Source organism: Martes martes, assembly GCF_963455335.1.
Source record: "Martes martes genome assembly, chromosome: 3".
NCBI lineage: Eukaryota > Metazoa > Chordata > Mammalia > Carnivora > Mustelidae > Martes > Martes martes.
In genome coordinates, this window is record NC_137890.1 from 631,022 (window position 1) to 652,656 (window position 21,635).

Genomic DNA, 21,635 nt, shown 5'->3' on the forward strand with positions numbered 1-21,635 from the left:
GCCTGCCGGCCGCCGCGCAAGAGCCGAGAGCGAGACCTGCACCCACAGACGCGCCAGGCACTTCTCTCCTTGGCCTGCACATTCCCTAGGTTTTCTGACAAACACTGTGTCATCAAAACAGTTTTCCAAAAAGTGAAACCGTGCGTGGAAAGAATGGAACGCGACGTGATGCCGTCAGGCCACAGAGTCCACGATTCCATTTCCCTGAAATGCGAGAAAAGACCAGGCTGTGGGGGCAGGGCCCACAGGAGCAGGTGCACAGAGCGGGCGGCCGCCAGCCCGAGCCCGAGCCCGGCGTGCCCGAGGCACCGCGCTGGGGACTCCACGGCTGGCTCCGGCTCAGCGCGGAGAGAGTCGTCGCTCCGTGGGGAGGCGGCTGCAGCTGTCACGGCTCAGAGCTAGTGCCCTGCTGACTCCGAAGGGAGGGCTGTGACCACAGGGCTCCTCACAGGCGCCCGCCCGGAGCAGTGGGGGCTGGAGAGGTTCTCATTGGTGCCACCTGCTGAGGCGGAAGGGGCGTGCCTGGCCATTCAGGGCTCCTCCCAGCCGCGCTGCGGCCACAATGGGGGGCGGGGCGGGGGGCGCTCTGAAGGCCACGGCCGTGAAGCACAAAGGCTGGGCGTGGGGCGGCCGGACGGCCAGAGGAGCGGCCTCCGCGATGGAGAAGTTCAAGGCTGCGATGCTGCTGGGGGCCGTGGGGGACGCGCTCGGGCACAAAAATGCCCACAAGGACAACAGTGCCTCCGGCAGGAAGGTCCAGGAGGGGCTGCAGACAAGCGGGAGCCTGGACCAGCAGCCCCTCTCCCCGGAGACGTGGCCAGTGAGTGACAACACCATCATGCACCTGACGACAGCCGGGGCCTTGACCACGGGTAAGCCGGCCACCCTGCCCTCAGCCGCAGTCCTGCGGGCGCCGGGCGTCTCCACCGCAACAACCCCCAACCTCCGCCACCAGCACCCCTTCTCGCCACCTCCCCAGGTCGTGTCGCTCTGCGTGTCCGCCGTCGGCCTCTGAAATCTGACTCTGGGTTCACGTCTGTAAACGTGTCTCCGGAGTTAAACCAACTGAGTGTCTCGCTTCAGGCTGTTTTGCGCGAGGGTCCGGCTTCTCGCTGTAGGCAGTCCCCTCCGGTTTTACTCCGAAAGAGTCAATAAGCCCATTTGAAATTTGGGCCCATTAAGATAACATTGTTTGGGGATTACTTACAATCCCAAAGAGTTTGAGTCTAAACGCCATCTCCCAAAATAGGACTCAGATATCTGCCTAAATGGCCGGAGGCGACGGGTGAGTTTGGCCGCTGGGGGCCGGGGACATGACGTGTTCTCCGGGCAGCAGGTGGACGGGGGCGCGTGTCTGCACGACTTTCAGGGAAGCAGTGGGGGGTGAGCGCAGCTCCCGGCCGGTTCCGGCTAACAGGGTGCAAGTCGGGCGGCAGAGAGGCGAGGAGGCCTCGGGCCCCGTGCCGGGGGCTCGCCCAGCTTAGCTCTGCGCTCACCGGGCAGGAATGCCGTCCGCCGCGGGTTCCAAAATAGCCCGGGCGAGGCCTGGAGCCGCACAGATAAGATAGCTCAGGGGCGCCGAAGGGGGGGGGACCTCCCCGAGTCTGCACGGCTGGGACGTCCGGTGTCACCGGCGTCTGTTCCCGGGCTGACCCGGAGCAGGACGCCCACCGTCTCCGGGAAGCTGTGCCGAGCCCAGCCCCTGCCCCCGGGCCGGGCCTTGCTCCCAAACGCCGCTCCCTCCACGGCGCCTGCGGCCGCCCCGCACGGTCCCCGTGTCCTCTCGGCACTGCCCCTGTCTCTCATGAGGGCTGCGTCCGCAGCCCCCGCGGACCGGCCACCGGCCGGGCTCTCGGAGATTAGACTGAGCCCCCTTGACAGAAACGGCAAGCTCGGCCCGCTGTGAAATGGAGGGTGGGGTGGAGGGCACCGGGGGGGGGGGGGGCTGCTGCGTGCCCAGCACCGCCTGGCCTGCCGGTCTGGAGGGGTCGCTGGAGAAGAGCGCCCGACCCGGAACCTCCGCAAACTGCCGCGTTGTTCTTCTTCAAGTCACCAAAAATCTGAGGGGAAATTTATTTAAATTTAGTTGTCTAACAGCTGGATCTTTTATCAATAAGTAGCAAACTGTGGGGCTCCTGGATGGCTCAGTGGGTTAAGCCTCTGCCTTTGGCTCAGGTCATGATCCCAGGGTCCAGGGATCGAGCCGGGTCGGGCTCCCTGCTCAGCGGGGAGTCTGCTCCCCCCTCTCCCACTCTTCCTGCTTGTGCCCTGTCTTTGTGAAATAAATAAAATCTTTATTAAAAAAAATAGCAAATTGAAAAAAAAAATAAAAAAAATAGCAAATTGTAGCCAAAATGGAGCCTCTGAGGCCCGTCCACGGGCCCCGCCAGCCCCAACATGGCGCTGAGTGCTGCGTGGTGTGTGCTGACCCCGCCCGTGTCACCCTCTGACCCTCACATCACCCCGAAGGTTGACGTCATCATCACTGCTCTACAGAAGAGGAACGGACACAGAGAGGTCAGGTAACTTGCCCAAGGGCCCCACAGCCACGTGAGTGTCTGAGCAGGGACGGGACCAGGTAACTTGCTTCCAACCACAAGTTCCTCACGCCATCCCGACGGCCTGCAGCCACCGGCCGCACAGGGACCTCAAGGACCCCGATGGATGGTAATTCTTCACCACTTTCCCCAAAGACCCGCAGACCTTCACAAAGGGGGACCACGGGTTGGCATTTTCAAGTGCGTCCCGCCATTCCGCGCTGTGGGGCCGCAGGGTCCTGTTGTGAGGGAGACGCAGGGTCACAGACGGCCCGTGTGACCCGCTCCTTTGGGCCGTGTCTCTGGAATGTGCGGAACTGGATGAGGTCAGTCCTGGCCCTGGACGCAGCGTCCCGTTCCCCGCAGGCCGGGTGGGCGATCCAGTGTCCACAGCGCGCCGGCAGGCTCACGGCACGCACTCACCAAAGCTGCCTTGTGTGTGTGGCCCTGTGCCCGCCGCCCAGGGGTGCCTCGGGGGCCCTGGGGCCTGCCGCTCCCGGCCCTCAAACCGGCGAGCCTGGTTTCCCTCCTGCCCTTCGGGACGACGACGCCTCCGTCACAGGCTTACGTGAGACGAGGTGGGGCAGCGCGGGCACCGGGCACGTAATAAATTATTAGGGGACGATGGCTCATGGCAGGGTAGCTAACACCCATCTTTCTCAGTGTCTTGGTCTGAGGGTCAGCTGCTCCAACGGCCACGGCCGCACAGGAGGAACGGGGGCGTGAGCCCACCGGGGACCACAGCAGGTGTCGCGGGCGTGTGTGTACCCGCAGGGGGACGTGGGGCCTGGCCCACGCGTGAGCGCACCCAGCCTGTGCGGACCCCGCTCTCTGCCTCCTCCATCGCTGGCTCCCTGATGGTAACAGCGTTTTGAAAAGCTGACATTTTTACTACAAAGCGACTTGCTGTGGGCATTCTGTCGTCTTCATGGGGACGTGGGCTGGGAGACGTACAGGGGTTTCGTGAGTGGACTTGTCTCTGCAGAGACAGGCTGGGACGGCGGAGAAGGGTGAGCCCAAAGGCCATGTCACAAGGTGGCGAGAGTCCGCCGAGGGCGGCACGGTGGCTCCGGAAAACCTGTTTCTGGTTCGGTTTCTAACCTGAAACACAAGACTGTCTGTTGCTATTTTGTTTTTAAGGAGGGTGTTTTTTTCCTTCAGAAGGATGTGACTCCAGAGTAGAATGAATGATCTGATGCTGGACGGCGGCTCTCTAACCCCAGATCGAGCTGAGAAAGGCCGTTTGTTTGTCAGGGAGGTCGTCTGGACGACCCCAGCAGCCATGTGCCCCGCGAAGCCCACTCCCCAGCCCCAACCCAGCCAGCCACATACTCTCTACCCCCCGCCCCCCCGCCGACTCCGGCCTTCATGGCGCGTCCCACGGGCCGCCCGCCGTGTGCAGTTGGGGGCAGGAGGACTGAGGACCAGGTCCTGCCTCAGAACCACAACTCCAGGGCGCGCGGGCACCGGCCCTGAGGGTGGCAGGAGCTTCCGTCCCGGAGCAGGGAGGGGCTTGGCAAGTGCCCCTGACTCCCTCGCCCCTGGGGTGACCAAGAGGGGGACAGGGTCCCTCCTGCTCTCCTCCCCTCCCCCACACCACCCAAAGTTGGGGTATGCACCCAGGAGAGGGGCGGAAATGCAATTTGGGTACAGAATGAGTCTGTTGGTAGCTGTGAAAGTCCCATTGGCACCTCCCCCTGCCCAGCTGGCCTGGCACAGCGGCCTCTCCGCCACCCCGCCCTGCTCTCTGATGGAACAGGCAAACTGGACCCCACATTTGGAGCTCGGTGGCCTCTACCCACCACGCTGGGCTTTTAATGACAGCAATGCTCCGACCTTGCCCTCGACCTCCGGTTACCATCATCTCTGGGCTCGGGCAGGTCGCATAACCCACGGAGCCTTCCCCGTGACCCAACAAGACAAGCTGGTGGTGCTGGGGGGGCACCTGCAACCGTCCGGGGGCAACGGCCCCCCGACAGCTGCTGGGCAGCACATTAGCTACCCTGCCTCCCCGTCCGCCATCCTCGAGGGATGCCCTCACACACTGGGGGCCGTTTGGGACAAGCTGGGGCCGCACCGGGCTGCTTCACAGGAGGGAGAAGCCGACGGAGTGCAGAGGCTCAGCCCCCTGCACGGGGACACGGGCTCGCAGAAGCCCAGGGAACGGGCAGATTCCGGGCCAGTCCTCAGGTGGGTAGAACTGGGGGTTTCGTCTGGACTCTGCTGTGTAGCCAGAGTGAACCGTGTGCAGGCTACACGTCCCCAGGGAGCCACGACTGTGGGCAGTAGGTCGCCGGAAGCTTCCTCCTCTTCCACGCACGTGGGGCCACGAAGCTGACTGCCACCGGCCTCGTCCCTGCTGCCCTGCAGCTCACAGGCCGCTGCCCTTCCTGCTCAGTCTGACCCTGTCCTCCTATGCTTTCCTTCCCAGACTACTGGTGCCTGGACGACCTGTACCGGGAGATGGTGAGGCGCTACGTGGAAGTCCTCGAGAAGCTTCCGGAACATTGGGCGGACCCGGCCACCCTGGAAGGCTGCTCGCAGCTGAAGCCAGACAACTACCTCCTCGCCTGGCACACACCTTTCAACGAGAAGGGTCAGGGAGCGCTTTCTTCTCCCCGTAAAGCGCATGCGGGACGGCAGCCTGGACACTAACCCGTGTGCCATCCACTAACCAGCAGCACCGCAGGTTTGCGCAGCACAGGGGGACGGCTGGGGCTCCCCTGTGCCGCGGCTGACACCCGGGCGTCCGTCCACACAAACCCTGGGTTCATCTTAAGGAACGCTCTCGACTGCTTTCCCTTTAAGTTTGTATTTCGCCAAAGTCAGGAAAACATGTACTAGCAGCATGTGGTCTGTCCCCAGGATGCTCTGATGTGTTCAGCGGGGCCATATTTACGTGACCATATCTCTGCCTCCACAGCACCGGCTCCTGGGTCCTGGGCCTGCCCCGCCAGGTTTATAGAGAACAAATGTGCCCCTTTGGGTTTATACTGGGGACAGACCCCACTCTGGGTTTATACTGAGGACAGATGCCCCCGGCTGGGTTTATACTGAGGACAGACCACCGGCTGGGTTTATACTGGGGACAGACCCTACTCTGGGCTTATACTGGGGACGGGTCCCCCCCATCTGGGCTTATACTGAGGACGGGTCCCCCTGTCTGGGTTTATACATAGGGGACGGACCCCACTCTGGGCTTATACTGAGGACAGTCCCCCACTCTGGGCTTATATTGGGGACGGGTCCCCCCATCTGGGCTTATACTGAGGACAGTCCCCCACTCTGGGCTTATATTGGGGACGGGTCCCCCCATCTGGGCTTATACTGAGGACAGGTCCCCCTGTCTGGGTTTATACTGGGGACGGACCCCACTCTGGGCTTATACTGAGGACGGTCCCCCACTCTGGGCTTATAATGGGGACGGACCCCACTCTGGGCTTATACTGGGGACAGACCCTACTCTGGGCTTATACTGGGGACGGGTCCCCCCATCTGGGCTTATACTGAGGACGGGTCCCCCTGTCTGGGTTTATGCATAGGGGATGGACCCCACTCTGGGCTTATACTGAGGACAGTCCCCCACTCTGGGCTTATATTGGGGACGGGTCCCCCCATCTGGGCTTATACTGAGGACGGTCCCCCTGTCTGGGCTTATACTGGGGACGGACCCCACTCTGGGCTTATACTGGGGACAGACCCCACTCTGGGTTTATACTGAGGACGGGTCGCCCCGTCTGGGCTTACACTGGGGACGGGTCCCCCCATCTGGACTTATACTGGGGACGAACCCCACTCTGGGCTTATACTGGGGACAGACCCCACTCTGGGCTTCTACTGAGGTTGGCATCTAATCATGTTACTGGCATGAAAGAAGAAACATAACCTATAATGGAGAGAAAAATCCATAACCAGAAGCCACGAAGCCTGAGGCAGCTGTTCGAGTCGTGGAACTGGTGTGAAGTTGTAGGTGTCCCACAGGCTGAAAAAGTTAGGTAAGGACACGGATGTACACAAATCACATTTCCAGAAAAACATTACAACGTCTGAGTTTCAAATGCACTAGGTGAAATATTTTTCAGAAGAAAAACTTAGTGAGTCTGAAGGCACAGCAGTAGAAACAACCCAGAGCGGGACACAGAGAAAAAAGAATCCGAAAAGAGGAAAAAAGCACAGGCGCCTTACAGTGACCTCCTGTGCCTGTGACAGGGTCCCTGGTAGAGTAAAGGGCAACAAAGAAACGACCTGAAGAAACAGTCGCGGGAGACAGGAGCAGTCGCCCCCCCGGGGAGACTTCAGACGCCAACAGACACGTGAACAATCGCTCCACGGCCCTCGGCGTCGGGGAAACCCGAATCACAGTCAGGATGGCTGGAACTAGGTCAGGAAACGACAGGTGTCGGTGAGGATGTGGAAAGGCTGACCGTGAGGCCCGTCGGGGAGACGTAGGACGCGACCACCCAGCTCCTTCCGAGGTGACCACTCATTGCTCGGAGGAGCGGAACGGTCCGTCCGAGGCGTCCGCCCCCGAGAAAAGAAAGCGTGTGTCGGGACGAAGGTTTGGTTAGGAGAGTTCACGGTGCTGTTGTCGCCATCAGCCCCCGGGGAAATGGCCCAGGCGTCCGTCAGCGGGCGGGAGGGCAGTGCGGTGGCTGGTCGTCACACCCCGGGACCCTGGGACCCTGGGACCCTGGGATGGCGCCCTCACTCCGCGGCAGGTCCCACTCAGCGGAGCTGTCTTCACAGTGAGCAAATGTGTCCGGCTACGGCACACAGTCTCTGCGGGTCTGTGCCCAACGTCTTCCCGGGAGAGCGCGCTGGAGTGCGTCCCGAGCCACCCAGAATTCTGTGTCCGATGCCGGAGCAACCTTCCAACATGGGGAAGCTTTGCCGTCCACTTCCTCTCTGTTCGTCGTCAGGAGCTTGGGCCGTGGGCTTGTTTTCCACTCCCTTCATGACACTGGGATCGGTGCTCCCTAAGCGTGTGTGTGTGTCCGGTCACTCGTGGAAGTCCGGCTGCCAGAGGCGGGGTTCTCGGAGCAAAGTCTGAAACTGGGTGTACTGTGTGTTCCTCCCAGGGTCAGGGTTCGGAGCCGCCACCAAAGCCATGTGCATCGGCATGCGGTACTGGAAGCCGGAGCGCCTGGAGACGCTGGTGGAAGTGAGCGTCGAGTGCGGCAGGATGACTCACAACCACCCCACAGGTGACGCCGCCCCCGGGGTTCGCTTGCCTGTCGGCCGCGCACACTGCGTACGCTCTGTGGTCGACCCAAGAGCCGGCTTGGCGTTGAACGTGGCAACTCTGGAGAGGGGGAGCCCGGCAGGTGTGGCGCCGTGTGTGCCGGGGGGAAGGGAAAGGAAGCTGGGCTCGGGCTGGCGTCTCGGGCACACTCTTCGTGTCACATAGGTCGGGCGTCTTCTGCTGAGTGCTGCGCCCGTCCCCAGCCGTGCCTCTGTTTCCCCCCCTGTCGCGGGGATGACTGTGGCTCTGCGAGCCGGGCCAGCTTGCACACGAGCATGGAGCCCCGAGCTCTGGGCTTGTCCTCCTGGAGCCGTGACGCCGGCTGCTCCCGGAGTTTCCCACCGTCTGTCCGTCACACAGCACAAGGGCAGGAGGGGCCCCAGCGCGACCGTGAGTCATGACCTAGAAGGGCTGTTGGCTCCTAAGTTTAAGAAAGAATGATGTGGGCACCTGAGTGGCTCAGTCGTTAAATGTCTGCCTTCAGCTCGCATCAGGATCCCGGGGTCCTGGGATTAAGCCCCTCATCAGGCCCCTGATCGGCGGGGAGCCCGCTTCCCCCTCTCCCACTCCCCTGCTTGTGTTCCTTCTCGCTGTGTCTCTGTCAAGTAAATACATTAAAAAAAAAAAAAGAATGACGTGAAACTTGCAAACCTGTAACCACCCGTGAATCAGGGCGGGGGGACGCGCCCTCCCAGCCCGCCGCTGTCCTAAGACTGTTCCCTCTTTCAAGGCCACTTTCTTTTTTCCCAAAAGACTATTCATTTACTTGAGAGAGAGAGAGAGCGGACGCGTGAACAGGGAGAGGCAGAGGGAGAAGCAGGCTCCCCGCTGAGCAGGAACCCCGATGCGGGGCTCGATCCCACGACCCCGAGATCATGACCTGAGCTGAAGGCAGACGCTTCACCCACTGAGCCCCCCAGGCGTCTCCTCCAGGCCACTTTCAATGTTACTGTAGCTGGTGTGGCCACACTGTGCCCTCCTGGCAGCACCCGCGTGGGGCGCTCACGGCAGGCAGACATTTGGAGCGGCTGGCGGCACCCCGGCCGGCTGGCGGCACCCCGGCCGGCTGGGGAGGGCTCGGTGCTGAGCGCCTGCTGGCTCGTGGTGCAGGTGAAGGCGGGCTTAGCCCCGGAAGCCTCCAGGCGTTGACAGGGCCGAGCGTCTGCCAACAGTCCGAGGTCCACAGGACTCCGGGTCCGCAACCCCGACCTCTACAACATTGGCTGGTGGACTGTCCGCTCGTATGAAAGAAAAGTGTCACACAGTGTGTTTCTGATGAAAGCCCCGATGAGACGCAGAGGGTTCGATGGCATGTGGGCAACACCGAGAAGGCAGGGGGCTCCTGTCCAGTGTTGGGAACACTGCTGCCTGCAGGTGTCGCAGTCGGATTGCCGTGTGCGGCCTGGATGCTGGATACCCCGGGGTGGGGGCACGGGATCATGGCAGGGGGTCAGGATGGTGACAGGTCTGAGAACCGGACACTGACTCCCAGCCCGCAGCAGTGCCTCCCAGAGCGGCCAGTGAGCCCCCAAGGGCAGCTCTGAGACGGCCGTGCCCCTCTCTGTGTGGTTGTCCTTTCCGTGAGCTTCGGGCAGGCCTGGCGGGCACTCCTGTGTCCCCACCACAGCCCTTCGTGCAGGAGACGAAAGGCCAGCGTGCCCGGAGCCACGGCCCAGGACACCGAGCCCAGAGCCATGGTTGTTCTGTTGTTCTGCCCTCTGCCCCGCAGGCTTCCTCGGGTCCCTGTGCACAGCCCTGTTTGCGTCGTATGCTGCGCAGGGCAAGCCGCTGGAGCAGTGGGGCAGGGACATGGTGCGGACAGTCCCGCTGGCCGAGGAGTACTGTAAAAAGACCATCCGGCACCTGGCAGGTGAGCCCGGCCCCTTTCCTGTCCCTCTCCATCAGGCTGGCCGGATGCACACTCAGGGCACATTCATACCAGGTTCCCAGACAGCTCGGGGTTGGCCCGCCCCACAGTGAGACGGAGGGCTGACCCTAACAAGCGGGCCGAGGCGCCCCTGGCAGAGGGCGACACCTGCCCAGGGGACCCCTGTAGCCAGGAGACCCGGCGCAGTTGGGCAGTTGGAGCTCCACACCCCGACCCCAGCCGTCCTGCTGTCTGACAGCAGCCAGAGAGACGAGAGGGGTGTACGCCGGGCTTCGGCATTCCGGATGGTCCCAAAGTAGCCCGTCCCCCGGGACGAGGGACGCCCACACCGACGTCCACACTGCTCCTGAAGCTTACGGACGGCCGGACCCAGAGCCCAGACGGGTATCTGTGCCCGCTGGTAACATATACACCCAGAAATGTCTGTCTGTCCCAGTTACCCAAACCCGTGGTCAAAAGACACCCCCCCTTGGCTGCCCGTGTGGTGTCCACTGGCTTGCCCGGCAGAGGCTCTAGGGATCTCGGTGTCGCTGGCGTTGGGCAAACAGCACCTGACGGACCAGACGGAGAAGCAGGTGCAGGGCCAGGAAGCCCACGGCTTCCCCTCGGGCGGCCAACCCCGCGCAGGGCTCTCTCCCTCTGGGAGGGACCGGAGCTCCGTGCGGGTGTTCTGAAGTTGTCCCCGTTTGCCCCGGGGCAGAGCGCGCGGGGCGTGGGAGCAGGAGCAAGCCTGTGGTCTTCTGGGCTGCCCGAGGCCAAGGTCTTGGGACAGGAAACCCATGAGTCTCTGTCACCCTTGACAAATGGGGACTCATTATAAATGCGTCTGGAGAAGCTTCCAGACCAACGTGGCCAGGAGAGCTTTGCCTCTGCTTCTGCCGGCTCGTAGTGCTGGGAAACTTGCCCACCGGCCCATTCCGAAGGGAAGCAGAGAACCTCTTGTCCACCGTGAACTGAAGTGTCCCCTATAACCCTCATCACAGGACAGAGCTCCACACTTATTCTGCCTGGCTTGAGTCACTCTTAGCCCGGGCTCTCTGCAGTGGCGAGGCTGCCTGGGGCCGCGTCCTTCCCCAGGGAGAGACAGATCAATGAGGCTGAGTGCGGGCCACGCGGTGCGTTCCCGCTGCATGGGGGACAGTCCCCAGAGCTCCCCAGGCTTTCCCGCAGAGCAGCCGTCAGGGGCGCTCCTGGACAGGAACGGGGAGGACTTGGTTCTTTCTGTTTAATTTTAAATGTGTTCAACCTAGAGTTTTATGACCCTCTAGGACACACACCCTTTTCAGTAGAAACCCAAAATCGTCTGGAGAAAATCGTGTTGCAGGGCTTTCTGCTTAGTGGTGACAAAGCCCGTGGGCAGTGCAGACAACAGCAACTCGGTTCCCCATCTTTCTGCTTGGATGTCCGTCCCCAGACTTGCTGCCCGGCGGCCAGGAGAGAAGTGGCCACACGTGGGCCGAGCCCAGGTCTCCTTGGGGCCTTCCTGTCTGGCCCTGTCACCTTGCCCCAGCCTTCGGTGGCTTTGCTGTTAGTTTTGTAAAGCAGACTCCGGCCAGCTCTCCCGGGAGCCTACGGATCCCTCAGGACCCGAAGCCCCACCAACACCTGTCCTGGGGCCTATCTGTGCCTCCGAGCCGTCCCCCATCCCGCGGGTGTCGGCTGTGCCCCCTAAGCCAGGAGGCTCCCCGAGCTGGTGAGGAGCACCGCGGTGTCAGCCGCCCACCAGAGGGACGCCCAGGGGCTCACCTGTCGGCACCTGTGCCCCGGCTGCATGTGTCAGGGCAGGGGTACAGCCTCAGAACACACGGGAGAACAGTCTCAGGACCGCGGGCTGGGCCTTGGGGTCGCTTGGTCCCTCGTCTCCACCTTCTTCGCAGTGGTGTCAAAGCGGCGGCGGACGGACGCCAGCAGGAGCCAAGGAGCCGTGGCCGGGGTGGGCTCAGGCCTCCACCTCCGGCCGCCCGCCCCGCCCCCACGGCCAGCCGGGGGCCCTCAGCACAGCGCACCTGCTCTCTCTGTAGAGTACCAGGAGCACTGGTTTTACTTTGAAGCTAAGTGGCAGTTTTACTTGGAGGAGAGAAAGATCAGTGACGACGCGGGGAGCAAAGCCGTCTTCCCCGACCGCTATGACGCGGAGGAGAGGGACAAGGTAAGTCTGGCCGTGTCCAGGGGTGGGGACGGCCATGGCCGGGGTCCCCGCCGAGGGGCCGCTGCAGCCGGGCTGTGTTCCAGCTCCGTGTGGAGCCTGGCCGGGGAGGCTCCCCTCGCAGCAACGACGGGCCCAGAGCAGCCGTGGCGGGTGGGGGGCGGGCGGTGTATGTTGGAGACCGTCCTGGAGGAAGCATGTTTGAAACAGATAAAAGTTCATCTTTCCACCTTCTCTCACTAAAAGCACGGTATGTGCTAGAAAATTTGAAAATAGGATTGTTAAAGACGTTCTGTTCCCCTTCGTGTTCTCTGGGGTTACGACTTCAAGTTGAGGCTGATGAACAAGGCTGTGCTCGCTATCACCCTTCCTCGTGCTGCAAATGCCCCAGCTGGCTGACGCCGTCGGCATCGGGGGTGGTAGCGTGAGGGAGAGCCCCGGGTCACTGCAGTGCGGCCAAGATGCGCACGTGTCGTCCATATGTCCAGGGATCCCAAAGCTGAGCTGAAGCCCCTTGCGGTCAGGTGCTGAGCACACCTGTGGGCGGCCCCTCTGCCTGCCGAGGGCCCCCCTGTGGTCCCAGCCGGCTGCCCCAGCCCCAGGTAGCACGTCTGCATTCCAGGTGTCAGGACGGGGTCAGGACGGGGTCAGGGAAGAGGGAGGGCCACCCTTCCTACTCGGGTGCTCCTTACCGCCCCTCTGTGTGCCCCCGTGAACCTCGCCTGGATGTAGGAAGGCCCCGGTGGGCAGTCCTACAGATGGTGCGGCTACCCCAGATGAAGGCTCACGGTCCCCAGGGCACGGGGCTGCGACACCCCATGTCCCCCCGCCCCTGCCTGCCCCCTGCTCTCGCCAGCCTGACCACGTGCGGCACACCCCACGGGGCTTCATGCGGAACCCCCACCCGTCCCTGCCTCGGGGCCTTGGCGCCCGCTGGGCCCATGCTCTGCTCAGACGAGGGCCGCGTGGGCTCTGTCACCATGGACTTGGCAGCTGCCCCACCTCGTGGCCAGGCTGCTTTGTCACGGGAAGGCCTGCATCCGTGGGAACCTCCAGAGGTGGGTCTTTCCTGTGCACGGTCAGCCCAGCCCTGGGGCAGTGCCTGGCATACACGTGGCGCCCCATAAGTGCATAGCCCGTAGGTAAACACCCGTGTCCTGGAGGACCTGGGAGCTCGTGCTCCAGCCAACACTGGTTTGCCGTGGCGTGACCCTGACCCCACCCTTCCTTCAGGCGTACCGGAAATGGAGCTCGGAAGGCCGAGGGGGCCGGCGGGGCCACGATGCCCCCATGATTGCCTACGATGCTCTCCTCGGAGCTGGGAACAGCTGGACGGAGCTCTGCCACCGGGCCATGTGTCACGGAGGTGGGACTGCCTTCTTTAATGGTCTTGGGTTCTGGGTGACCAGCACCCTGTTCTCACCCCAAAGTGTCCCCCCAGGGTCACCAAGGGCCCGGCCTCCTGCCCTCCAGAATGTGTGTCCCTCTCTGGGTGGGTGCCACCTCACGTGGCCGTTTTCCTGAGCTCAGGAGGAAAGGGCTTTTGGGGAAGACGGGGTGCGTGCCCCTCTCCTCCAAGGCCACTGGGCTACGAGTGGGGGTCCTGCTACGACAGCCCCACGTGGTTCTGCTGACCCTGCGGCCACACAGGGTTCTGTGGGGATTTGCATCAGCGGCCGCGGTTTGAGCTTTGCAGGGGCAGCCATCACGGTCCCGAGGCTGCGCGGGATCTCCCCGCCCCCCGATGCCCACTCTCTCCTGTGGGTGTGAAACGAGGGGATTCCCGGCAAACGCCAGCTCGCACTGGGCACAGAGTCTCCATGGGCATCAGAGCCCCTCGGTTCCTGGTGCCAAGGCTGAGGTGGTGAGGGCCAGCGCCGCCCGCAAACAGCCTCCGGTGCACCCGGCCCCCAGGACAGCGTGGGCATCCGTACACAATCACGCGTGTCCGGGTGTGCAAGGAGGGAGGGTGGGAGGGGGCAGCAAACCCCTCAGGTCGGTGCACCTAGAGCAAAGCTGGGGTCGGGTCCGAGGAGCTGCCCAGAGGGTCTCTGACACGGGCCCTTGGCAAGGGGGACTGGCAGGCTCTGGCTAGTGCTGGGTCCCTGCGCCGTGGCTGCCTGCCTCGACCCCGGGGGCCCTGAGGACCTGCGTTTTTCGTTCCAGGCGAGAGCGGGGCCACGGGGACCATTGCGGGCTGCCTGTTCGGGCTGCTGCACGGCCTGGACGCGGTTCCTGCGGGCCTATACCAGGACCTGGAGCACAGGGAGGAGCTGGCACGCCTGGGCGAGGCCCTGTACCGCCTGTCCACGGAGGAGAAGTAAAGACTCCCGCCGCTGTCTGGGGCCCACGGCCCCCCTGGGTGTGCGCCACGCCTCCCCGGCCAGAATCACATCTAACCCTCCCCTCCCCAGTGTCAGAACCCCACCTGCCGTATGAAATGCACTGTCTGTCCTACGAGGATATTTGTCCTGCCCTCGCGCGGCCCCGGGACATCACTGGCCCCACGCCAGAGGCCCCAGGCCTCCCAACGCAGCAGCACAAACAGCCTCGGGGACAGTCGGGGTGTTTCACTGTGTGCACCACTAACGCTACTCGCTCACTGGTGCCGACCACACTAACCAGGACGGCCGTGTGCGGACCAAGTGCACGTCCTCGCCTGCTCCTGGCCTCGGGCGCGGCAGCCGGAAGCACGCGCTTCACCTCCGCCGGCGTTTTTAATCACACTAGATCTTAGATCTTAAAAACCAACCCCTTTGGAACGAGTGCCTGAGAAAACCGGGAAATAAAGGGTCTGCATGCGTCCCCGCATCTCCTTCGGTGTGGTCTGCGGCTGTCACGCGGCCTGCCGGGCCCGGCCTGGGCCACCGCAGGCTCCACCGGGCTCGCCGCTAAGGACGCAGAGCCGCTGGCCGTGGCCGGGTCCCTGACCGCGAGCGCAGAGAACGAGCGCACCTGCTCCGGCCGACGGCAGCGTCCGACAGGGTCTTTCAGAAGTAGCATCTGGTGTGAATAAAAGCCGGGGGCGTCTCGCGCTTAACACGGCGCTTCGGCAGCTTGGCGGGGCCGGCCCGGCTGTGGCGGCGCTCTCTTCAGGGGCCCCCGCGGCCCACGGGGTCACCCCCTCGCTTCCCAGGAGGGCGCGAAGGCTTGGCGCCAGCTGGTGGGCGACAGACCCGGGAGGCACCGGCGAGGAAGGTCTCCGAGTCACGGACTAACACCTGCTGCCGCTGCCGCTTTTTTGTCCCCGGGGAAAGGCAGGAAGCCGCGCGCAGGGGGCCCCTCAGCCGGGCCGCACGGGTCGGGGCTGGGGACTCGCCCGCCAGGCCTCAGGAGCACAGGCCCGTGGAGGTAAGTGGGCTCGCCCACCATGGCGGCCCGGGGACGCCCCGTCCGGGGCTGGGACCCCAGTCCGTCCTTGAGCGTCAGGAAGGGGGTCTATTCGCGGCTCGCCGGCAAAACAGCACAAATTCCCAGGACCCCTGAGAGGAGGAGACCGTGTCCCCGTCTTGCTGCAGAGACTTGCACACGCTGAAGACGAGGCCACGGCGTGGTGAGGGGAGCTCACCCCTGCGGGTCTGACCCACGCTCCCACAGAGGTGATGCCCGCGGCCTCCGACCTCCCGGAGCCGTGAGCCCGGGGCGCCTTGCGGAGAGCCGGAGGCCCCCAGTCGGGGTCGCGCTCCCAGGCCACTCACGTGGCCCCAGAAGCCGCCTCATGCGTGTCCTGCGGGAGTGTTTCAACACGCACGCACGCGCACACTCCCTTTTGGCATTTTGGGACCCCGTCCTTTTGGCCTCCACACTTTCTTGGGCACTGTGGTTCAGGTCACTCAGTTGTCCCGTTCCCGAGGCGACGCGGGCCCCCTCTGGCAGGGACGTCCACCTCTGCGGTAGCCCGCGACTCCGCATCCTGCGTGCGGGGCTCAGGCAGGGGCGCGTCCTCCTGCAGTGCATGGCGTCCCTTCCGCGCGCCACTGGCACGGCGTGTGGGCGCGCAGGCTCGGAAGCTGGGGCTCAGGTTGGCAGCCAAACCGACCGTGCTGGGCAGCGTCAGCAGCCCCGAGCCCTTGGGGACAGGCCCCGGCTCCTGCCGCTGCTGGCCTCAGGACGGGAGCACACCCCCTGCTCTGCTCACACACGTGGAGACTTCAGGCTGATCTGATGCATTCCTGTCCCCAGGCTCTCTGGTTAGGAGGTTTTGGTTCAGGTTTGAACCCTTGTTCCCAGTGCTCTGCGTCTGGAAGCCAGATGGGGGTGGGTTTGGCAGATGCGCTGTCCCCTGATGGCTGGGGGCAGCCCACCCAGGAAGTCCCCTGGCAAGACTGGAAGGGTCCACTCCCAGGGTCCAGCTACACGATGGCCTCAGCCGGGTCCTCTGGGACCCACCCCTCCGTCGGGGGATTTCCCCAGGTCGGGGGTGGGACAACAGCAGGTGTGGTCGACGCCCCCGTTGGGCAAGCACGGGGTGCGGGGGGAGCTGTCATGGGTGGAGAATGTAAACCCAGCGGCCCTGCCCGTCTGGCCCCACCTCCGAGATGCCTGCCCGGTGCCCTGACGCCTGTCCCCAGCCTCAGACCCACGGGCACCTGGAGTAGACAGCACATGAGGCCTAGCCAGATGTCCACGGAGAGAACTGGAAACACCCCCCGTTTCCGAGGAGGCCACTGGGGACACTGGGCCTCCTCAGGGCCCAGTCCAGGGGGACGTGGACACCAGGGAGACCCCAGCCCACCTGTCGGCCGGCCCTCAGCCCTACATCCAGACTGCCCCATTGTAATAGCTTGTTTTCAAGTACATTAAAACCCACAAAAAGCCACAAAGTGGCCCCAAAGGCTCCCTTCGCCAGCTGTTGACCCTTGCCAGCTTTCTCCCTCTGTGATGCGGACGGACGCGCCCAGCAGTGGCCGTGCCCCGAGAATGAGGAGGGCGCCCGAGGACCCTCGGCCTGCCTGCATCTAGGGCCTCCATCAGCCAGGGCTGCGCCGCCGCCCCTCTCTCCAAGCAGCCGGCCGGGGGCGCAGGTTCCCTGACTCGGACCCCTGCAAGCCTCTGGGCGGCACGACCCACCTGCTCAGGGATCCGGTCCCCCAAGCGCCTGCCAGGGGCGTAGGCAAGGGCCCAGGAGGGCACAGGCTGTGTGCGGCCGGTGGAGAGTCGCTGGGCCGGAGGGCAGCAGGGGACAGGCCTGGCCCCGGGCTTGTCCTCTGAGAGGCAGGAAAGGGCGCGTGCGGGTCACCCGAGAGCCAGGGCCACCGTGGGGAGGACAGGCGGGGAGCGGCGCTGTGGGGGTGATCCTGGCTGGCTTCTCTCCCCTTTCTTTCTGAGGATGCACTTGGTGGGGCCAGGGCGTCTCTGTTGCCATGGGATTTGGCGGTCTCCCCAACAGGGCTTCGGAGACCCCATACCTCAGAAGAGGACACGGTGGCCAAAGGACGTCCCCTCGCTGCCTGAGGACATGCTGACACAGCCTGACCCATGTCTGTTGAAAAAGCAGGTGGTGAAGGCCAGGCACTGTCCACCAGGAGAGCCCCACGGAGACCCCCGAGGGACCCGGTGCTGCTGGCAAGCCGGGGCTTGTCCTGTACCTGACACCCCAATGTTGCTGTATTTCCAGGTGACCTCTCAGTAGCCAGAGGCACCAACAGAACTGCCAGGAAAGCTTATCGCGGCCGTGCTACTCACACTGGCCCCAGAGAAATGTGCGCCGGTCCTGTCCCGGCATGGGCCTGAGGAAGTCCGCCTGCCTCAGCCGGCCGGCCAGCAGCCCGACACGAAGTCCGGATCCCGACCACCTCTGGGAAGCGCCAACCAGAAGGGAACACACCTGGCTTTGAGGCACAAATGACTTATCCTCCCCAAACTGTCCTCCCCTGCCATGCACAGGACCCATCCGTCCAGCACGCTGCTCAGGCCGGGCATGTGTGGCCCAGAGAAGAAAGCACTGGCTGTCTGCAAGTCCGGGCTGCTTGAGCACCACCCTGCGGGAGAACGCACGCCCTGGCCACTCTGATTCAGTGACTGCAGGCCTGCCGAGAGCCATGTTGGTATCCTGCAGGGACACGGAGGAGCCTCCCCGGCACCAGTAGGGGCAGCATAACCCGGCCACTGGGAAAGGCTCCACTGAGGAGGGCGTTTGAATCGGGCCGTGAAGGATGCATAGGAGTTCGTCAAGAGTGTGCTGTTGTAGGAGGGAAGGCTCAGTGTGGGGCTGGGACAGAGCACAGGAGGGAACTGAGTCACAGCAATGGGGAGGGTGAGCGAGAGCCCCAGACGGGGCCCCTCCGTGGGGGTCTGCTGAGTGTCTGCTTCTACCAGGCCCCTCTGCAAGCCCCAGGAAGGTGCAGAACAGATGCGCTTCCCGCCCGCATGGAGCCAAAACTACCCTGTGCTTGCAACGGCACGCGAGTCTCAGACGATGATGGTTGCTGCAGCGACAGTGACCCCAGCTGGGGTGCTGGGGCTGCGAGTTCCGGGAGTGACCTCAGGAGGGTCCAGTGGAACCCCGAGGGCAGGCAGTATGAAGCAGAGGGAACAGCTTGTGCAAAGGCCCTGGGATAGGAATGGGCTAGGGACCAATCGATGGCCAGTGCAGCTGCAGCAGAGTACAAGGTGTGGTCAGAGGCCCAGATGGGGCAACTCACAGCCTGAGCCCTGGGAAGTCCGACCCGGCAGGGTGGCAGGAGCCCAGCTCAACCACGTGGTGAGGGCGCGCTGCACAGCCGTCCTGCCAACAGAGCTCAGTGTTTCTCCGGGGGGCAGGGCCTCCCCAGGCCAGAGGGAGCAGGACAGAGAGATAGCGCAGGAGCGGGCGGGGGCGAGGAGGGTCTCGTGTTTGGGCGGCAGTTACACACGAGCTACCTACGGGAGGAGACCGCGTGGTCACCCTCTGTGCTCGCTGCCCCCGGCGTCGCTCTGAATCTTCATCCTCTTGTGTGACCAGCTGGTCCTGGCAAGTCCCCGGGCATCAGCCCCGCCGTGGGCTGGTAGGTAAACACAGTCGGGACGAGTCCCCATCGTGCTTCCTGACACAGACTGGGCGCTCGGCGTCGAAGCTTGGCGACCCTGGCGGGAGGAATCGGGTAGCAACAGCAGAGGAACAGGGCTGAGTCCACACCGAGCCGCCCTCACTCTGCGCACCCTTCCAGAGCTGCTGCCTGTTTGGACTGCGTCAAGGAAGTGGCCGGGCCGCACGAGGCCACGTGGCGGGTCCTCGGGGCCTGTGTTCCTATGTCAGAATGACCCCACAGCTATCTCAGCCGTCGAGTGACTCAACCCGCAGTCCTGAAGGTGAACGGAACCCCAGCAGGGCGGCTGGCCCATCCCGCAGGCCGTCACAAGCCCCCGCCTGCACACCGGGGCCCTGGGCCCCGAGGCCCCTGGGAGCGGTGCAGGTGGCAATCCGTGCCGCAGTCGCCCTCCCCCTCGAAGCTGGACCCTCACATGGCGACGGGCCCCGGAGGAGACTGCACGGTGACGGCGTCCGTCCGCCGCTCAGTCCCAGCGGTGAGCTCCGCCAGCACCAACGGGCCCTGCACGCACATGGCCTGGAGAGAGGGTCTGGACTCTGGGGTCGGCCAGGGAGTCGGTCTGGCTGGATGAGCACTGCGGCCCGTGCTCCAGGGGGCCGAGGCTTCCGTGAGCGTCTTCCAGAGTGCGGGTCCCAGAAGGAGGGAGCCAGTGTGGGCGGGCAGGCAGGGGGGCAGCACAGGGAGGTGGTGCCAAGAACTCAGGGCCACAGCCTCACCCACAGAGTTTGGACACCGTTCTAGACCTCGTGCAGCGGAGAGGCGGAAGGAAACGTGGGGTTGCCAAGCCCAGTCAGGTGGGTGGCGCCGTGGGGGCGCCGGGAAGGCCGCGTGTGATGTGCCTGTGAGACCCTGTGTCAGGTGGAGGCACAGAGCTGGGCATCCCGGGTGACCCCCATCCCAACACACGCAAGCCACCTGGATGGCGATACAATCCCGGAGCCACGCTCAGGCCGCGAGTCTGCCCAGCAGCGGGGAGAGAACCAGGTGAAGCGAGACCGGCCCGGGCCAGCACAGGGTGCCCAGCGAGGTCCACGAGGTCGACGGCAGAGTCTCGACGAACCGCACAGAAGACGTGCGGGGCCGTCCGTTGTCCCGTGCTGCCGGGAAACCTAGCCGGGCGGCCAACCAGCTACCAGCCAGGCTAGGAGGCCACGGGCCGGGCAGCAGGAGTGGCTGTGCCGATGAGTCCCCACGGCCGCGGCTCCTCCCTGTCCCTGCGGGTCCCTGGCCCCAGCGCCTCGGGCTGCCTCGATGGCGTGGAGACAGAGCTCGCGGGCTCCGGAGGAGGCCTGGGTCTCGGAGCCTGAGTGCCCCCTGACCACTTGGCGGGAGAAGCGAGGTCTCTGATGACCCTGCGGCCGGTAGTGCGCAAGGATGTCCCTGCAGTCACCTGGGCGCATGGTGAGTCGGACGTGCCACACGGGCGCAGTCGAAGAACCGGAACAGGAGGAGCTGCCCCCGGTCCGGGGCTGGCGCGTAGGCGGCGTGGGCGCCCCATGTGCCTGGCGAGCCCCTCGGCGTTCCTGCTGCTGGATGGGCACAGCTGTGGCCCGGGATTCGGCTGGTGCTCACCATGTGGCCCGGTGGCTGTGCCAGATCACACCCCTCTGTCTTAGGAATGGGTTCAGGTTTCTGTTTTGTTTTAGGAGCTTAATGCACCAAACGCACAGTCGTCTGATGTTGGGAAAGAGCCCGGCCTATCCCGTGGGTTCTCAAAGTGGGGTCCCAGGGCCAGCAGCAGCCGCGGCTCCGGAGACGTGTGGGAACCCTGGTGGGTGACGGAGTCAGAGGCGGTGGCGGTGCCGCCCGCAGGCAGGGTCTTCACAGTTGTCTGGCGTCCGAGGACAGCTAGCACTGCCCCTCTGAGCGAACTGACCGCACCGGGTGGACCGGAGGTTCTCGGGAGCCTGCGGGGAGGCGTGCTCAGTCAGCCCCCCGCAAAGAGTACTTCCCGGTGTGGGGACCTGCTGCTGGGCTCCGGGGCTGTGGTCAGGCTGCTGGGGACGGACCATCTGTGGCCGTGGGCACCTCCTCACAGCTGTTCAAGAGGACGTGTGTGGACTCTCTAAGCAGAGCCCTCTTCTGGGAAATGCATAAAAGCAGGAAAAGTAACGTCGTGTGTTCCCTTTCAATGTGGTGTCAAAGTCCACACAGGGCCGTGCAGCTCGCCGCTGCGCCCACGCCGTGAGCACGTCCCGAGGCAGGACGGCACTCTCCCTCCCGCCGGGGCACGCTGTGCATGAGGCGGCCCGGCCGCCCATTTAGAAGCTGCCAACGTTTTACTGTCATCCACAGACGTGGGAAGACCGTCTGGGCGGGTTGTGGTCCTTTGCTCGGTGTGGTGATCATCTGCTTGGGAGGAGTCGCTAGACGGCAGAACGGCGGGGCAGCGTTCCAGGCACCTCTTCACAGACGTGCCTCGGCCCACCGGGGACGACCCTCCCGTGCCAGGCTATGCAGGAGGGGGACGTCCCCCCTAGTTTCCGAGACCCACCCCCAGGAGGCCCGTCCGTAGCTGGGTTGAGGTTGAGGGCCTGGGGCTGCCGTGCTGATAACGTCTCCCCCGGGACAGGGGCTCAGGCGGGGACCTCCGGGAGCATTCGGGGGCGCCCTGGGGGCCTGGCCAGCCTCATCCACTCTGCTCAGCAGCAAAGACCACTTCCTGCAGCTCCAGGGGTCCACCACCTTCTGGTCCTGCCCCACAACCTTCCCTAAGGCTGAGGCCCCCGTGTCGGCCCAGGGCCTGCGGTCCGCCCACCGCCCCTGAGTCGGGATATAACCACGACAATCA

At 64.2% G+C, this 21,635-nt stretch overlaps 1 protein-coding gene across 3 annotated transcripts; it reads left to right on the forward strand.

Annotated features, from left to right (window-relative positions):
• Nucleotides 1-395: 395 nt before the first annotated feature.
• ADPRHL1 (ADP-ribosylhydrolase like 1) lies at nt 396-14,851 on the forward strand. Of its 3 annotated transcripts, none has more exons than XM_080798865.1 (7): nt 396-872; nt 4,969-5,133; nt 7,616-7,741; nt 9,509-9,649; nt 11,689-11,816; nt 13,047-13,179; nt 13,980-14,851. In XM_080798865.1, the coding sequence occupies exons 1-7, from the start codon at nt 563-565 to the stop codon at nt 14,135-14,137; spliced, it is 1,161 nt and encodes a 386-aa protein (XP_080654991.1). In that variant the 5' UTR covers nt 396-562; the 3' UTR covers nt 14,138-14,851. The 3 variants fall into 3 exon arrangements, with proteins under 3 accessions (XP_080654991.1, XP_080654990.1, XP_080654992.1); XM_080798864.1 differs by having other exon boundaries at nt 578-872; nt 11,545-11,816; nt 13,980-14,623; XM_080798866.1 differs by having other exon boundaries at nt 578-872; nt 11,719-11,816; nt 13,980-14,623.
• Nucleotides 14,852-21,635: the final 6,784 nt, after the last annotated feature.